Source organism: Sceloporus undulatus, chromosome 1, assembly GCF_019175285.1.
Source record: "Sceloporus undulatus isolate JIND9_A2432 ecotype Alabama chromosome 1, SceUnd_v1.1, whole genome shotgun sequence".
NCBI lineage: Eukaryota > Metazoa > Chordata > Lepidosauria > Squamata > Phrynosomatidae > Sceloporus > Sceloporus undulatus.
The window spans coordinates 260,975,956-260,990,962 of record NC_056522.1 but is presented as its reverse complement, the minus strand read 5'-3'; the positions used below and the strand labels follow the sequence as shown (position 1 = coordinate 260,990,962).

Here is a 15,007-nt window from a genome sequence, read left to right as displayed (position 1 = left end):
GCTGCAACCGAAATCTAAATCTCTTAAAATCAATTGATAAGGGCTGGGCTTTCAAGGGTTGGACTGTATATGGTATAGAAGCTTTGTATATAGTTTTAAATACATTTTAATATTATAATACATTATTAACTTATTTAATTAATTGTTTTTAAACTGTATACTTTTTAATTATTTGGATTGTTTTAAAATTTTACTGTTTAAAATTTGTTGCTATCTGCCTTGAATCCCTGTACTGGGAAGAAGGTGGGATATAAGTTGAAATAATAATAATAATAATAATAATAATAATAATAATAATAATAATAATATGTCTCACTCACATTTGGATTGGTTTAGGATAGTTTAGGGCAATGTCCCTGAGTAATTAATTTGAGTGCTGCCATAGTCAACAGATTTCAATGAGTACTTACAATTGAACTTGGACTGAATAAAAATCCCTCTCTTCCCCCACAAAGTTCATGACACAGGAGTACACCAGCAAAACACCCTTTTATTACATTTGTCCAATTATCCAGACTATAACTGTAAGACTTAATATTTCACTGAACATAAAATCAGTATGAAAGTAATGTTTTAAAAATAGGTCAACTTCAACTTGGGAAACAAAGTTTTTCTCCCCCTCCCTTCCTATACTTGAAATTATACACAATTGGTTCCTCAAACAAAAACAAAAAATAAATTTTCCTTCAAGTTCTCCCCATTGCACTTGTTACCACCAGAATTACATGGAGGACATTACAACACAAAATTACAAGAGGGGCAGAATTTACTAGTACAAAGACAAGGACTATGCCTATGTAAGCCTTGCAAAACTGAGGCCACACTAGTACAGGTGCATTCGTATTATCTCTAGTCAGGTCACAAGACAGGTACAAAATGGACCTGAAAATCTTTGAAAACCTACTGCATCCATTTGTGGGGAGAGGTTTCTTCTATGTACCAGCTGAGTCTAGCATCTGCCCTTTTAAGATGTCTGTTAATGTCTTGTTACAGACACTGTATTCCTTATTATTGAACACCAGATAAATCCTAATTTTAAACATCAGCAATTCAGTGACTATGCAGCAGTATATTATGCACAAATCAAGAATAAGCTTCACATGACCTTTCTCATATTGATCATCATGGGCCAGAGTTCCTTCACTCATTTTATATGCTAAAAAAACCCTGCTTCATTTGCTGAGCTTTCAAAAATTCATTTGCATGATTGCATGAAAGCATCCATTGTTTAAAGAGAACATTGGTGTCATTGTAGAAACAAGGCAAAGGCAGACTTATTTTACCATTCAAGTATTGTTATGAAAGGGAGCCAAAGTCATTGTGCTTTAACCAGCAGCATTTTTGAGATCTCATGGAGGAGGAATGGCAAAAGGAGGGCTAGCATTTTAGCTTATACTCACTTAAAAAAAAAAGTTTGTTTCAAAACTAATTTCCCCAGATTTCTATAGATTTAAGGCTGTTACATTGTTAACGAAGGGGAAACAGAATGTGAAATTAATTTCTATAACTGTAATCACAGAAATGTTTGTAACATGACACCATTTGGTTTTGGGAAGCAAATGACAAGTAAGATAGCCAGTGTCCCTTGACTCGAGCTCCTATGTGCTGTTGGCAGTAGCCATAGCCTTTTAGTGACTGATTGTGTCCACTGCCATTGCCTGTAAACAGCTTCATTCTATTTAGTTCAATTTAGACTCTAGAAGTAACAAGACCATTCTAGCAAATGACAAACTCTGTCTTGTACAAGGAAGAGGGGTCCAAGAACCAAGGCAAGAGCAGCAAACAGCTCACTGGTAGAGTAAGGCAATGAACACCCAACTTTAGTGGATTAACTATTTTCTATCTTTTTCATCCTGCATTTGCTCTATTTGGCTACTGACCAGCAAAGTTAAATGTTCTGACCTAAAGAAATGACCAGGATCTAGATGGATTGAAGAGGTATTTGGTTATCAACAGGATGTAGTACAAAACTTGCAGGCTGTTTCAAGGTTCTGCAGCTTTGTTTTGAGACATAGGCAGCTAGATCCAAGACCCTCATGGGCTGTTGCAATAGTATACTGTGCAAGTTATGCAATTTGTTCTCGTGTTTCTATTGTATCTCACCATTTATTTTATTGAGACTGTCCTAACTGGTAAATGAATCAGAAGGACATGAGTATTATAGCTACAGTTCCAGGTAGCTCCAGCAGAAAATACCAAACTGCTTTTCACAGTGTACATATTTATTCCAGAAAATGTGTTCATGATGCCCCAAGCAGGAACAGTTTTCCAGACCTGGGGCTACTAGATTCCCTTTGTATCTACGTAAGCCTCCCTGACCCTCCTCTTGTTAAGATGACACAAACACTTATAATACACTTCAGTGGAGGTTCTTTTGTGGAAGGAGCATTGCTTGTAACATTAGTTGTAAACACCTTGGTCAAAAGAGATTAGGTGGCACCTTTTTCCAACAGGATTCTCACACATGAGAAAACATTGAAAGTTACAAAACTATGGAGGGTTAAACTTACAAAGTCATGAAAAATAACCCTTATAGCCCTTAATTCATCACTCAAGTTCAAAGTTTTTTCTCCTTTAGTTTATTCTCACTGTGCTCATCTGCCAATACTGCATGTCCATCACCATTGCTTAAACACTTGTCTTTGTCTTTTCCATACTTATGTTCTTGTTTCTGTCGTCTTATCTCTTTATATCGTAAATTGATGTCACTAGGAAAAAAAATACACCGTAACAGAATTAATTTTATGAATTCATGATACGAATGTTGAAATATCATGTAATCTCAGTTTAACTTTACAGGAAGAATGTTCACTGTTCATTAACTGTTGTTTTTTTCATGTCTTGGAATTGCCATTATATGTCAGACTCTACGACCAGTTCTAGTCAAACATTAAGCATTTTCTAGTTCTAAGGAGGACAATCCTACCACAATAGTCTTGAAAAATTGTTGTTGGAAGATTATCTCCCACCCACTTATTCACTTGTTTGAGTCTTCACAACACAACTGTCATCACATAGCCCATGTCTTCCCTCAGAGAGGAGATGCCCCATTATCAACTCACAGTTTGTTTTGAACCAACTGTGACTGTTACTAACTCTCCTCAAGCTCCTTTGGTCTGGCAGGACATAAATAAATAAATAAATAAATAAATAAATAAATAAATCTCTCTTCAGTAAGTGCTCTTCATTTTGATCTATCATCTTTTTCTCTCAAGAGAGCAATGCCAAAAACCTAGAGAGGTCCTAGTTGATCCTTAAGTGGGGAACATTTTTCAAGATGCATCCTTCATGGGTCTACTCTGAGGACAAAACACAGGGAGCCCCTCTTGCTGGCTTCCCAACTTCAACATGGAAAATATGCTCTTTCTTAGCAAGGTGCAGAGCAAAGTCATTCATGCTGGGGGAAGGGTATGCATTTGTTACCAATTCTCTCTGCTTTCTAGGAGGGAACTCGACAAAAGCAGCCCTGTCTGTTTAATTCACAGTTAACAGCACACACATATTGTAGACAGTTCTTTTTCATTGTAGACTGTTAGACAATTTGTCATTCTGAAGCCTTTAAGAGGGGCCTGTGGATAAACACCCGACGAATAAATTACAATGAATATTTGAAATCTAGTTTTCTCTAGCCACAATATTCTTGCTTGAGTTCTCTCTCTATGTCAAACCCCTGCAGTGCTAAGTGCTCATTTTTGATCATTTCTGCAACACGTTTCCATGATAACCCTTCATGAGAAGTAAGAACATCAGGTAAAAGATCCAAATAAACAAGCTGGAAATTCAGTTCTTGCTCACCGAATGAAGAAGCGCCACACTGTCCATGTAAGTACAAGCATGATCCCAAGGATCCAGCACTGTGTGATGTAGAAAGGAAGTGACAATGTTAGAGTGTAGGGATCGTATTTCACTACAATAAGGAACTCTGTAGCTGTGATAGCAGCAACCAGCCATGCCTGTTGACCCAGTTTTTTATGGAACGTCCTGCAATAAAAAACAACAGCATCAGTATACCATTACACACATTTCTGAATTCTAAATGGTATTTGCCATTTCCATGATGTCTGGGGGAGGGAGTGATCTAGCTATATTTCAGTAGCTGGACATGTTGCATGGGTGACATCTGAGGAGACACCCCCCCCCCCCAGGAACCCTGGCGATTTCTGCAGATGCCTATTGAAGCACATCCAGCTACAGAACAATGGCTAGACATACTCCTGCTCACCACCACCCACCTCCAACAACATGGGAATGGCTATGTTGGAGGGTTGCATTGCTTACAAGGTGGATTTTGGGAGGCTAACACAACTACGAAAACAAAGCTTCACAAGATCTCTCCCACTGCAGGATCTTGGCCAATAGTTCCTTCTACAGCAAGGAAATGTGATCTTCAATAGTTATTGTATTTACTAACTTTAAAGAAGTGTCAAATGGAAAGGAGACTAGGGGAATGGAGATTTCTAGTTCTTCTCAAAACAAATCTCTCCATGATGCCTAGAGAGGTGATGGATTCTCCTTCTCCGGACATTTATAAAAAGAGGCTGAACAGTTACCTGCTGGGGATGCTTTAGCTGGAGATCCTGCATTGAGCAGAGGGTTGGAATCAATGGCCCATGAGGCACCTTCCAACTCTGTGATTCTATGACCATTGCTTCAAACAAAGCAGTAATCTTTTGTCCCCCCTGTTTCTTCACACCAGATATTATAGATCTGAGCTAGAGGAATCCTTCTCCTGCCCCCAACCTAGCAGCTATATTCAGGGAGAGAGGAAGCAATGCTCCTCTCCCCTTGAATGCAAGTATTGGGGTTGTAGAAAGAATCAGAATCAAGAAATCCTTCTCTCTTTACACTTAAGCAACATTCAGGAGAAAGGCATTTTGCCCCCCCCCCCCGAAACTGGAATACTGTTGATGGGAACTATGTCAGTTGGAATCAGGACTGATAAGTAAGTAGCACTGTATTTCCCCTTTTTGGAATGAATACAGTTCTTCTGTACAGTGGAAATGTTAAAAAAGGCACCCCTGAATTTGAAGGACCCAGCCTGTCCTGGTGATCATAGGGTTTACTGTGAGAAGCTGAGTCTTGCCCCTCCCTAAACTGCAAACCTCAGAATCCCATATGATGTTGCCATGGTGGTTACCTATAATCCAAGTGTTAACTGTGTAGTGTGGAGGGTCCTTAGTCATATAGAACATTATGTTCTTCCTATCATTAGGCTAGGAAGTGGCTTCATGATTGTGTATGTATTAGTTATTAGAATTTTTAAAATATCTACTTAGTCAGAAATAATGTTGGCAAAAGAAACTCAAGAAAATCTGGCAAGTGTCAAATTCCATTTCTTTAAAATGCTGTTAAAATTTGTCTTTCAAATTGTGGCTTACAATTTACTTTAAGACCATAGACAAAGCAAACCTATTTAAACTGGGTTGGAATTTTTTCACATACAACCGTGGCAAATGCTAGTTTTTAAGCAGGAAAATGGGACAGTAGTTGCTGCACTATATTAGCATCTGGACAACAGATAAACTATAGAATAAGTGATTTCAAAATACTGAGAAGTAAGCTCTCTTGCACTGCTTCATCAAACCTTGATCAATAAGACTGCAACTAAATGTTACAGCTCCAGTTGCTCATTCTATTAACACAATTTAAATTCAAATCCACAAAAGATTTCAACATATTCAATAAACGTTATCCATTTATATGTGTGGTAAGAGAAATATGCCATACCTTAGTGTGGCAGGAGTGATGGTGGTAATATCTTTGGTAGCAGGACCACAGAAAACCCTGGTCTAAAACACTGGAGAATAATTACCAGCCAGATTTTACAATACCAACCTATCTCAGTGTAAGGGTCATCCATATACAACTGCAGGAATGTATAGAGTAAATCACTGAGTGGGGCAGCACTAAAAAAAATCCTCGAATCAACCCCAACCCCACAATCCCTACAGACCATTCCACAGAATCTAGACAACAATGTTTCACAAGCATAACAAGAGTAAAGAACTGTGCTGATCAAAATTGTCTATGAAGTAAACAGCTTGCAATGGCTTGCAATTGATAAATTACACAATGCAGGAAAAGGAAAGCCTCAAGAGACCATTCCAGTTCAGACATGAGAAGAAACTCCATTATTTAGCAAAGTATGGGCAACTAGGTAGAGTTCACATGTCAGGAAAACCATGCTCATTCACTCTTCTAAAATGAAACATTACTCAGCACAAAACCATATCACTAAATATGGTCCTGCCGACTCACACTACTCAATGTCAAAGGAAGAAAGAAGCTCCCAAGACATCAAGGGATCTCCTTGCCCTATTTTACATTCTCCAACTTGGTAGCCTCCCACACAAACTGCAATTTGACTTTTATTCAAAACTTGAATAAAATACTCTGGTCGGTTCTCTCAACACTAACAGTGGTAACATACTGTGTTAAGCATATCAAAGATCAGGACTTGTTCTATATACTCCCACTACATTTTGATTAGACCCTGATATCCTGATCTGTCCTCAGTCCACTTTGTGCTTTAGAGAATGTAGGCAGGTTAGAAATGAGACTAAATAGCTTCAGTGCCCCCTCTAGACTGGCAAACAGGCTTCCATCAGTAGGTAGCTAGGACTAACTCCCAGAACAGAATCTGATTGCCTTGATCCTCCTCCGCCTCCTTTCCTGTTTTGATATTCTTCTTAAGAGTACATTACTGATATAAATGAGAAGGAAACTATTTTCCCCTGTCTTCCCAACTCAATATTAACCCTTCCCCAGCAGCAGCAGTTAGCATATAAACAGAAAAGTGAAATTTTATCATGTTACCTGTGAGTAAGAGCATGAGGGGACTATTAGTGGCAAGGATGAACAGCAGCATGGCAGTGAGGAGGGACTAAAAATCTATTTAAGACTGAAGGAGTACCAATGAGCATGTCAATGTGCCTGCCTGAGAAACAGAAACCAAGAGACTGAACAGGCATAAAGGGGGTGCTGAACCTTCAACTTTCTTGCTCTACTATTGGAAAAAAGACTGAACCATGGGAATGGCAGGAGTGCAGCCTTGCTTTCTTGCAGTTAGGCTGATACAGAAGTCCTTTCAAAAGCTGCTTCTAGCACTCAGACAAGTAAAAACCTTGGCCACAGAGTATTTTATGTGTGTGATTCTGGTATGGGAAATGGCAGAGTTCTTTCCTCTGAATTAGAAGTACAACCTGCTTCTCATCAACATTTTTGTTGACCTTCCAGACCTTCCTGGGCTCACATGAATACCATTGGAATAGATTATGATGGAAGGTCTTTACTACATTAAAGAGGTACCATATTTTCCACAATCTCTATTCTGACAGTTGACAAGCTGGTTGTGGAGACTGTGTAGCTGAAACTCCTTATTTTAGTTCTCTGCCAAAATATGCAGTTAGTAAGGAAAGCATTAATTCAAGACATGGCAGCAAAGTATAGAATTCGATGGAACAGAGATTTTATTTATTAGTGAACACTGTTGAATTAGTGCTATTGCTCCCATTCTATAAACTGTCGTATTGAAAACAGCTGAATGGTGATATGGAATGCTTGAGGAGGATTTGCATTGCAGGATAGCTCTGGAAACTGAAATAAAGTTAGAAGCATTTTATTTAATCTTGACTGGATTAAACATGGATCATCTGAACAAATGTCATACTCGTCCAAAGGTGCTGTGTTTTTGAAAAATTAAGAAGCAGTACAAGACCATGAAGTAACTTTATTTTGAAAAGCAGCAAGGATGAAAATCAAGCAAAAATAGCAAGCCATTTCAGCAGCTTCAAGTGGTAAAGATCTTCAAAGATATATGAGGCTTTTTAATCAGTCAGCAAATCATTATGCTCACAGTCAAATTACACTTGCTAAGTGGCATCACCAATGTACTCCTTAGAGTATGGGTTGCTTAGCAGACATTGCTAGATACTGACACAACTTTCTGTTGTCGTCTTCATGGGATCTTGTGTTTACAACAGTGAGTACTCTAGAGCCTCTTTGCAAATGCAAACAGAAAACTATTCCAATATGGATATTCTACAATTTAGAAGGCTTTCCAATATTTTGCACAAGAAGAAAACTTAGAGTGTTGTTAGATGTTAACAGGTGTTTTGTTGCCATACTGATACCAGCTTTAAGGCACATTCCACATGTCACAAACTAGATGTTCCTTATTGGTAGAGTGAAGATAGCACTGATAAAGTCTTGTCCAGGTGAACAGGAGGCATGTATGACAGGCAACTGCCCTACTAATTGAAGCCTCCTTTCTTCCCAAAGCAAACCGCACAGTTAACTCAAGGGTTAGGTGGAATATACTTCTTTCAAGTAGAAAGTGAAGTAGAGAGATCTCAGGAATAAGATGACTTGGATCAGTGAAAGAAAAAATAAGAACAACACTGATCTCTGTTACCCAATTGCTTAATAGATAATTGTTAATTAGGAAAGCAGGGAATCACCACTTGGTGAGTCTAAGTGCAAGACACTTTCAACATTCAAACCTGCACACTCCCAAATCTGAGGCTGCAGATGGAACATGAGTGAGGATTAGTGTTAAAACATTAGAGGAGGCAAACCCAGTATCAGATGAGCAGAAAACTTACAGACTTCCTTTAAAATGTACAAAAGTTTGTTTTACTGTTGCCTCTGATCAGAATAAACGCACACTGCAATTTCTTAATATTTTTCAGAGAATTCAGTAATCATTTTAGCTCCTGAAATAATATCCTTCTGGCCCAATTACCAAATCTGCTTTGCTCTTATTTAAGAGACACTATCTCATTTCCTGACTAACAAGGGGGGTGGGGGGAGGAAGAGAAATACCATGTTACTCTGTTGCAACAAAAATAACGAAGAGACTGGAGCACTTTAAAGACTAACCAATTCTATTTGGCATAAGCTTCTGTGGACTGGTGTGGTAGAGAATCTGAAACAAAGTGCACGGGACCTTAAAACAGAAACTCTTCAGACTGAACAGTAAATATGCCTTCACATAAGTTTTAGAAAGAAATAGTTGTGTAGATGTCTTGTTCTTTGCTTGTAAAATTCTCACCAGTGATGAACATAACAGAGGGTAGGTTCTTCTTAAATTCATGCAGAATCTGGAACTTCAGTTCAGCTTTAAGTGCTGAGATCAGTCATTTTACCCAAAAGAAAAGAAAAAGGCAGGAAAATGTTCATCTACAACTTTGAAGTGAAGTTTTTGTCTGCTGAATGAAGTCCTTGATTTCTGCATCTTGCATTAGCAAAGAATGGCAACACAGAGAATCAGTAATGAGGCACTGGTGACTGATGAAGCTCCCCTGTTCCAGTGTTATGCCATGTGATTGAACAGAGGGCAAACAGATAAAACACAGATGCTTTTTCAACTCAAACAGAAGGACCAGAAGATGAGCTGGGGTGTTCAGGAGAGGAGCTCACTAACAGAAATAGAGAGCTCTTCTTACCTTGAAACAGGAAGCACATCCCAAATCAGCAGATCCAATGCGAGGGAGCAGGGGATGGCCTGTCACTGTTGAATCTCCTGAAATCCGACTAAGTAATCAAGTCTGGCCTTTCTTCCCAGTTCTAGGAGTCAAAGGCTTGCAAGTGAAACTGATCTTCATAAAATAATGAAACCCTAGATACTGAACACAGACACTTTTTGTGTTGGCCAGTGAAGACAAGATTGTCAGCCGGTTTGTTCCATTATCACTAAAATATTGCTAAAAATACAAACACAAAAAGAACAAAAAACCACTCTGGGGATCCGTGTTCTATTGACTGCTAAACTGTTAAAGTAGAAAGAATGAGCTGTACTCAGGCAGATGTTTTGTGCATGCACTGCTGTGTGAGGGCAGACTTGCAACATATTGAAGATGTAAAGGAGGCCAGTGACACAAAAACTAAAATAATTTGCTGGAGAGATCTTAAAGAACAAGAGTTTGAAGGGTGTTTATGATCAGACCCTACCAATTTGACCATTTCCTCAAAGCTGCAGTACTGACAGACTCATTTAAAAGAAAATCCAAGGCTGTTCTGGGCAAAAGCTATTGGCATTCAAGTTAGCTTGAATCATGAACAGCTTAGTGAGCAACACTGCATGTTTGAAGACAGCACAAAGCAAAGCGGCATTGCCATCCAATTGGCTTTTTGCCAATAATTATATAAGTTGTGTCCAATTTTATCTTATATTTATAATGAGATTACTCAAAGCAGCTTCAGACTGGTAAGCCCACTGCCTTGTTATTTTGCTACCTGATTTTGAATATGAGGAATAACTTACGGATCATCCATGAAGTCATAGATTTCTCTCATGGCAACGCCTCCCACATTCACATAAAAGACAAGTCGCAGCAGAACCAAGTAGTGTTCTGGAGGCATCCACAGGACAAACTTCAAGTAAAAAGTGTTCAACTCTGCCAATAAAAACTGACACACATAGGCCATTCAATTCCTTAAGTTCCAGATTCAAATCCAAAACGTGCTATAATTTCCCAAAGTTTAGCAATCTGTATATATTTAGAGTATCTTGCAACAGTGGCATCCTCAACTCAAAGGGAAGTATTTCCACATTGTTCCCTTTTTATTATACAAAAGTACGTTTTCACAAGTTCTTAAAACATGCACCTACTTTTCCCACCTCACTGCTGTAATCCTCCTAGGTTAATGTACCAGTCTGTCAATGTTCAATACAATGGAAATGTTCAAAACCCACAAATATTCTCCACAAAATTATCATGTAAGAAAACTTTTAAAAGGTACATGTGGTCTTATTAGAAGCAGTGGATTAAAGTACTAAGCATTTCTTATTTATACAAACACATGTGCATGTTATCATGAAGATATAATCATTTTTGAATACTTTCAACTAGTTGCATCTATAAGAAAAAAGTGGTCCTTACTATAAAAATAATACCACACACTGCTAGCCATCTGCGAAGGCTGGATGCTGGCTTCCACTCAAATTTAACCCAGCTATAAGGTGTGAACTGGAAAGCAATTCTCTTCATTTTACCTCTGGGGAGAAAAAGCCACAAGAAGTTCATTATTGTAAATGATATTATTATGTGGTGAATAATGATTTCTATTTCAATACCTATATAGAGGCATGCTGAAATACTAAAAGTGATATACAGTCAGCTCTCCTTATCCACACATTTTTTAATCCATGGATTCAATAATGCAAGGCTTAAAATACCTTAAAACTATAGATTCCAGAAAGCAAACTTTAATTTTTCCATTTTATATATTTTCTATGCCATTGTACTGAATGGGATTTGACCATCCACAGATTTTGTTATCCACTGAGGGCCCTGGACCCAAACCCCAGCAGATAACAAAGGCCCACTGCACATTCATCCTGGTTAGTAGTATCTCCATGAATTTATCCAATTAACTTTTAAAGAAATCCAGACTGTAATTACACTCTGTAGCTGTGAATTCAACGATTAACTATACGCTGTGTGAAGACATACTTCTTTCTATCTTTCCTTAAGTTCCTATCATTCAGCTTCAGTAGATGATGCCAGATTCTAGTGTTTTGGCAGAGGGAGATAAGCTTCTATTTATCTACTTTGTCTTCATCATGTATAATTATATATATATGTATCATATCTCCATTAAGGCTGCATCTGCACTGCAGAAATAATCCAGTTTGATATCAGTTTTACTGCCATGGTTCAATGGTATGGAATTCTGGGAATTGTATTTTGTTGTGGCAACAGAACACCACTCTGGTGCCACAACAAACTACAGTTCCCAGAATTCCATGGCACTGAGCCATAGTAGTTAAAGTGGTATCAAACCAGATTATTTCTGAAATGTGCAGGCAGCCTTAGTTGCCTTTTGTGCCTCACCTTAACAGCTTCAATACTCTCTCCTCACAGGAAAACTATTACAGTCCTTTGATTATTTGGATTGCCTCTTTCTGTACTTCTTCCAGTTCTACAATACACTACTTTAGGTGCAGTGTTCAAAACTATATACAATATTCCAGGTGCACGTTTCTTATACAACACGGATCTGTGTAAGTATAATACGATATATTACTGGCAATTCCCTTTCTAATTATGCCCAACACTGGGTCAAGTTTCATTTAGTTATTTTCCACAACCCCAGGCTCCCTGTCTTGGTTATCACTTCAGCCTTGGATCTTGTCAATGGATACAAGAAGCAGAGATTTATTTATTTATTTTGGCTCTGCTTGTAATAGTTTATACCTGCTCATAGAAAAACTCACTTGCCATTTTACCAAACATTACCCCAATCTGGAGAGATTCTTGTGAGCTCTTTCCATTCCATTTAGTACTCACCATGAAAAATAATTTTGTATTATGACCAACCTTGTCCACTACATTGTTCACTTCTAGCTCCATCTCATTTATGAATTAAATAAAAAGCACCAGTCCCAATACAGATCTCTGTGGAATGCCACTGTTCATATCCCTTTTCCCCACAAGAATTGGCCATTTATTCCTATTCCTTGCTTTCTGCTCTTTAATAAGTTTTGATCCACTGTTATCCAATGACTGCTACATTTGCTCCACAGTCTTTTGTGAGGAACATTGTTAAAAGTCTCTTGATAGTCCGAATAAACCATACTTACCAGATCATACCTGTCCATGTACTTCAAAGAACTCTAAAATTTTAATTTGACAGACTTACCTTTGCAGCTGCCATGTTGATTCTTTTTCAGCTGGGCTTGGCCTTCTACAAGCTTGACAATTTTATCCTTAATAATACTTTCCACCAAATTACCTGGAACAGACGTTAAGCTAACTATCCTGTAGTTTCCTGGATCTTCCCACATACTTTCAAAAAAATGGTCTTACATTGGGTATTCTCTTGTCCTCTATCACAAAGGCTGTTCTTGAGGACATAATACATATTTAGGCAGAGCAATAATTTCACTGTTAAATTATTTAAGAACTCTCTGGTGGATGCTGTCTGGACCTATTGATTTGTTGTTTTTTTGTGATTTGTTCATGAAGTCTCACACTTCCTCTCTGGTCAGCACTATCTTACTCAACTCCTTCTCTCCCTCCTCCTTGAAATTGGCACAGTTCAGGTGCTTTTCTTTGTAAGCACCCTGAAGACAGATGAAAATAATTCATTCAACTTTTCTATAATCTTCTTATTCATCTTCAAAATTCCTTTAATTTCATTGCCATAAAACCATCTATCTGTCTCTCTAACATAAATAAATAATCCTTTGTTGCTGGTCTTGATGCTATTAGTGATATGCTCGTCAATATCCTTTTTTACATGCCTAATTTTCTGCTGGCATTTCCTTTGTGCAAGTTTATGTTCCGTAAGCCCCCCTCATTAGGTCAAGCCAATTTCTGGAGGATGCCTTTTAATTTCTAATAGCTTTCTTCACACTATATGGTAAGCATCTTTGTGACCTCCTGGACCTCATATTTCTCTTCATAACTTGTGGTATGCATTCCAGCTTAGCCTCTATTGGTGTTATTTTAAGAATGGAACAAGTTCCATGCAGAGATGTGACCCTTTCAGCTTTTCTGTTCAACTTTCTTTTTATTACCATATATAATTTGCCTTAGGGTCATCATAAGTCATAAAAAACTTAAAGGCGCACAACAACTACAACAACCACCTCATGTATAAGTCAAACTAATTTATAACTCCAGGATAGGTTTGTGTGTCAGTATTATGGATTTTGATATGACCCACAGACAAAGGATATAAAGGAGAAAAGAGCACACTAGATGACAGGCAGACTGCAGTTGAGTTCGGCCTGTTGAGTACCTGCTCCCTTCCTCATGGGAAGCCTTTCTCTTTTGGGGTGTGTGGAGGGTAAAAAGAGAGCGGAGTTAAAATCCAGTTTGCCTAACAAAATACTGTAAACAGAAAAATCTCAGAACTTGAGGGGAAAGACGGGGTTGCCTCCATCATAGGCAGAGCTGTGCCAGAACAGCAGAAGAAAAGAGAGTGTAGGCAGGAAGAGATGGACTGCAAGGTTCAGTGGTGGCAAGCTCTGGCTGCCAGTTCTTCGTGCTTTCTCACCAGCTTCTGCCTATGAAGGAACAAGCAGAAACATTGCTATCAGGCAGCTGGTATGCTCCCTGAAGTAGAGATTTTAATTCCCCTCTCTTTTACCTTCCCCACACTCAAAAAGAGAAAGGCTTCCCATAAAGAAGGGATCAGGTACTAACCAGTCCATACTCAAGAAGAGACTGAGGTGAGGATGCCTCAGCTGCCTCCACTTTGAATCTGCTTTGAATGGTTGGTTGAATTCATGGATCTTGAACTCATGGATATAGTGGGCACACCGTACTTACACTGACCCATGGATAAATCAACCCAGGATTTTATGCGTCAATTTTTGTCTAGTAAAAAAACTTCAATTTATATACAAGTATATATGCTAGTTATTTTCTCCAAATCAAAAGACATTAGCATACATGCAATCAAAAGCTCTAAGATTTACATCTTTCCACTTTAAACATGAAATTTCAAAATTTAACATACTTGTATGTGGGAATGTTCCAAAGTCCTTGCCATTTATATGTTTTTAATGAAAGCCAGCCCAAAGTCTTCATTCCACAGTAAATGCCAAGTCCATTGCATAACATTACATCCATAATCCACTGGAAAAGAAAAACAACAACAATTAGATTTTTTAAAAAATTACATTACATTACATTTTTTAAAATTTACACTGAGGTATGTTTATAATACATGCCATAAATTACTTCAAGATCAGTGATGTAAACAATCTTTGGCCAGGACAGAATGTTTGTCAATTCATAAAGTGTAAGAAAGGATATAATCTAAATAACTAATATGTCACTTTTCACCATCTAATATAGCTATTGCATTACCCCACCCATTTTTTCCCTGATACAGTCCACTCTTTGTATCCGTTGCCTTGCCATCCGCATATTTCAGCATCTATGGCCAGCAAGCCCATGGGGGGGGGGCAGCAGAGGAGGAGGAGGTGGCGGGAAGAGAAGAACCAGAAAGAAGGAAGAGGCGGAGAAAGGAAGAAGATGTGGTGGTGAGG

The 15,007-nt window shown here is 38.3% G+C and overlaps 1 protein-coding gene across 1 annotated transcript in view; it reads right to left on the bottom strand.

The window, feature by feature from the left end:
- Window positions 1–470: 470 nt before the first annotated feature.
- Window positions 471–15,007, bottom strand: part of PTDSS2 (phosphatidylserine synthase 2) — a 45,046-nt gene continuing 30,509 nt past the window's right edge. The window contains 5 exon segments of the mRNA XM_042465056.1: window positions 471–2,708; window positions 3,796–3,981; window positions 10,265–10,410; window positions 10,884–10,998; window positions 14,473–14,591. Coding sequence (XP_042320990.1) covers window positions 2,558–2,708; window positions 3,796–3,981; window positions 10,265–10,410; window positions 10,884–10,998; window positions 14,473–14,591 — 717 coding nt within the window. The 3' untranslated portion in view covers window positions 471–2,557.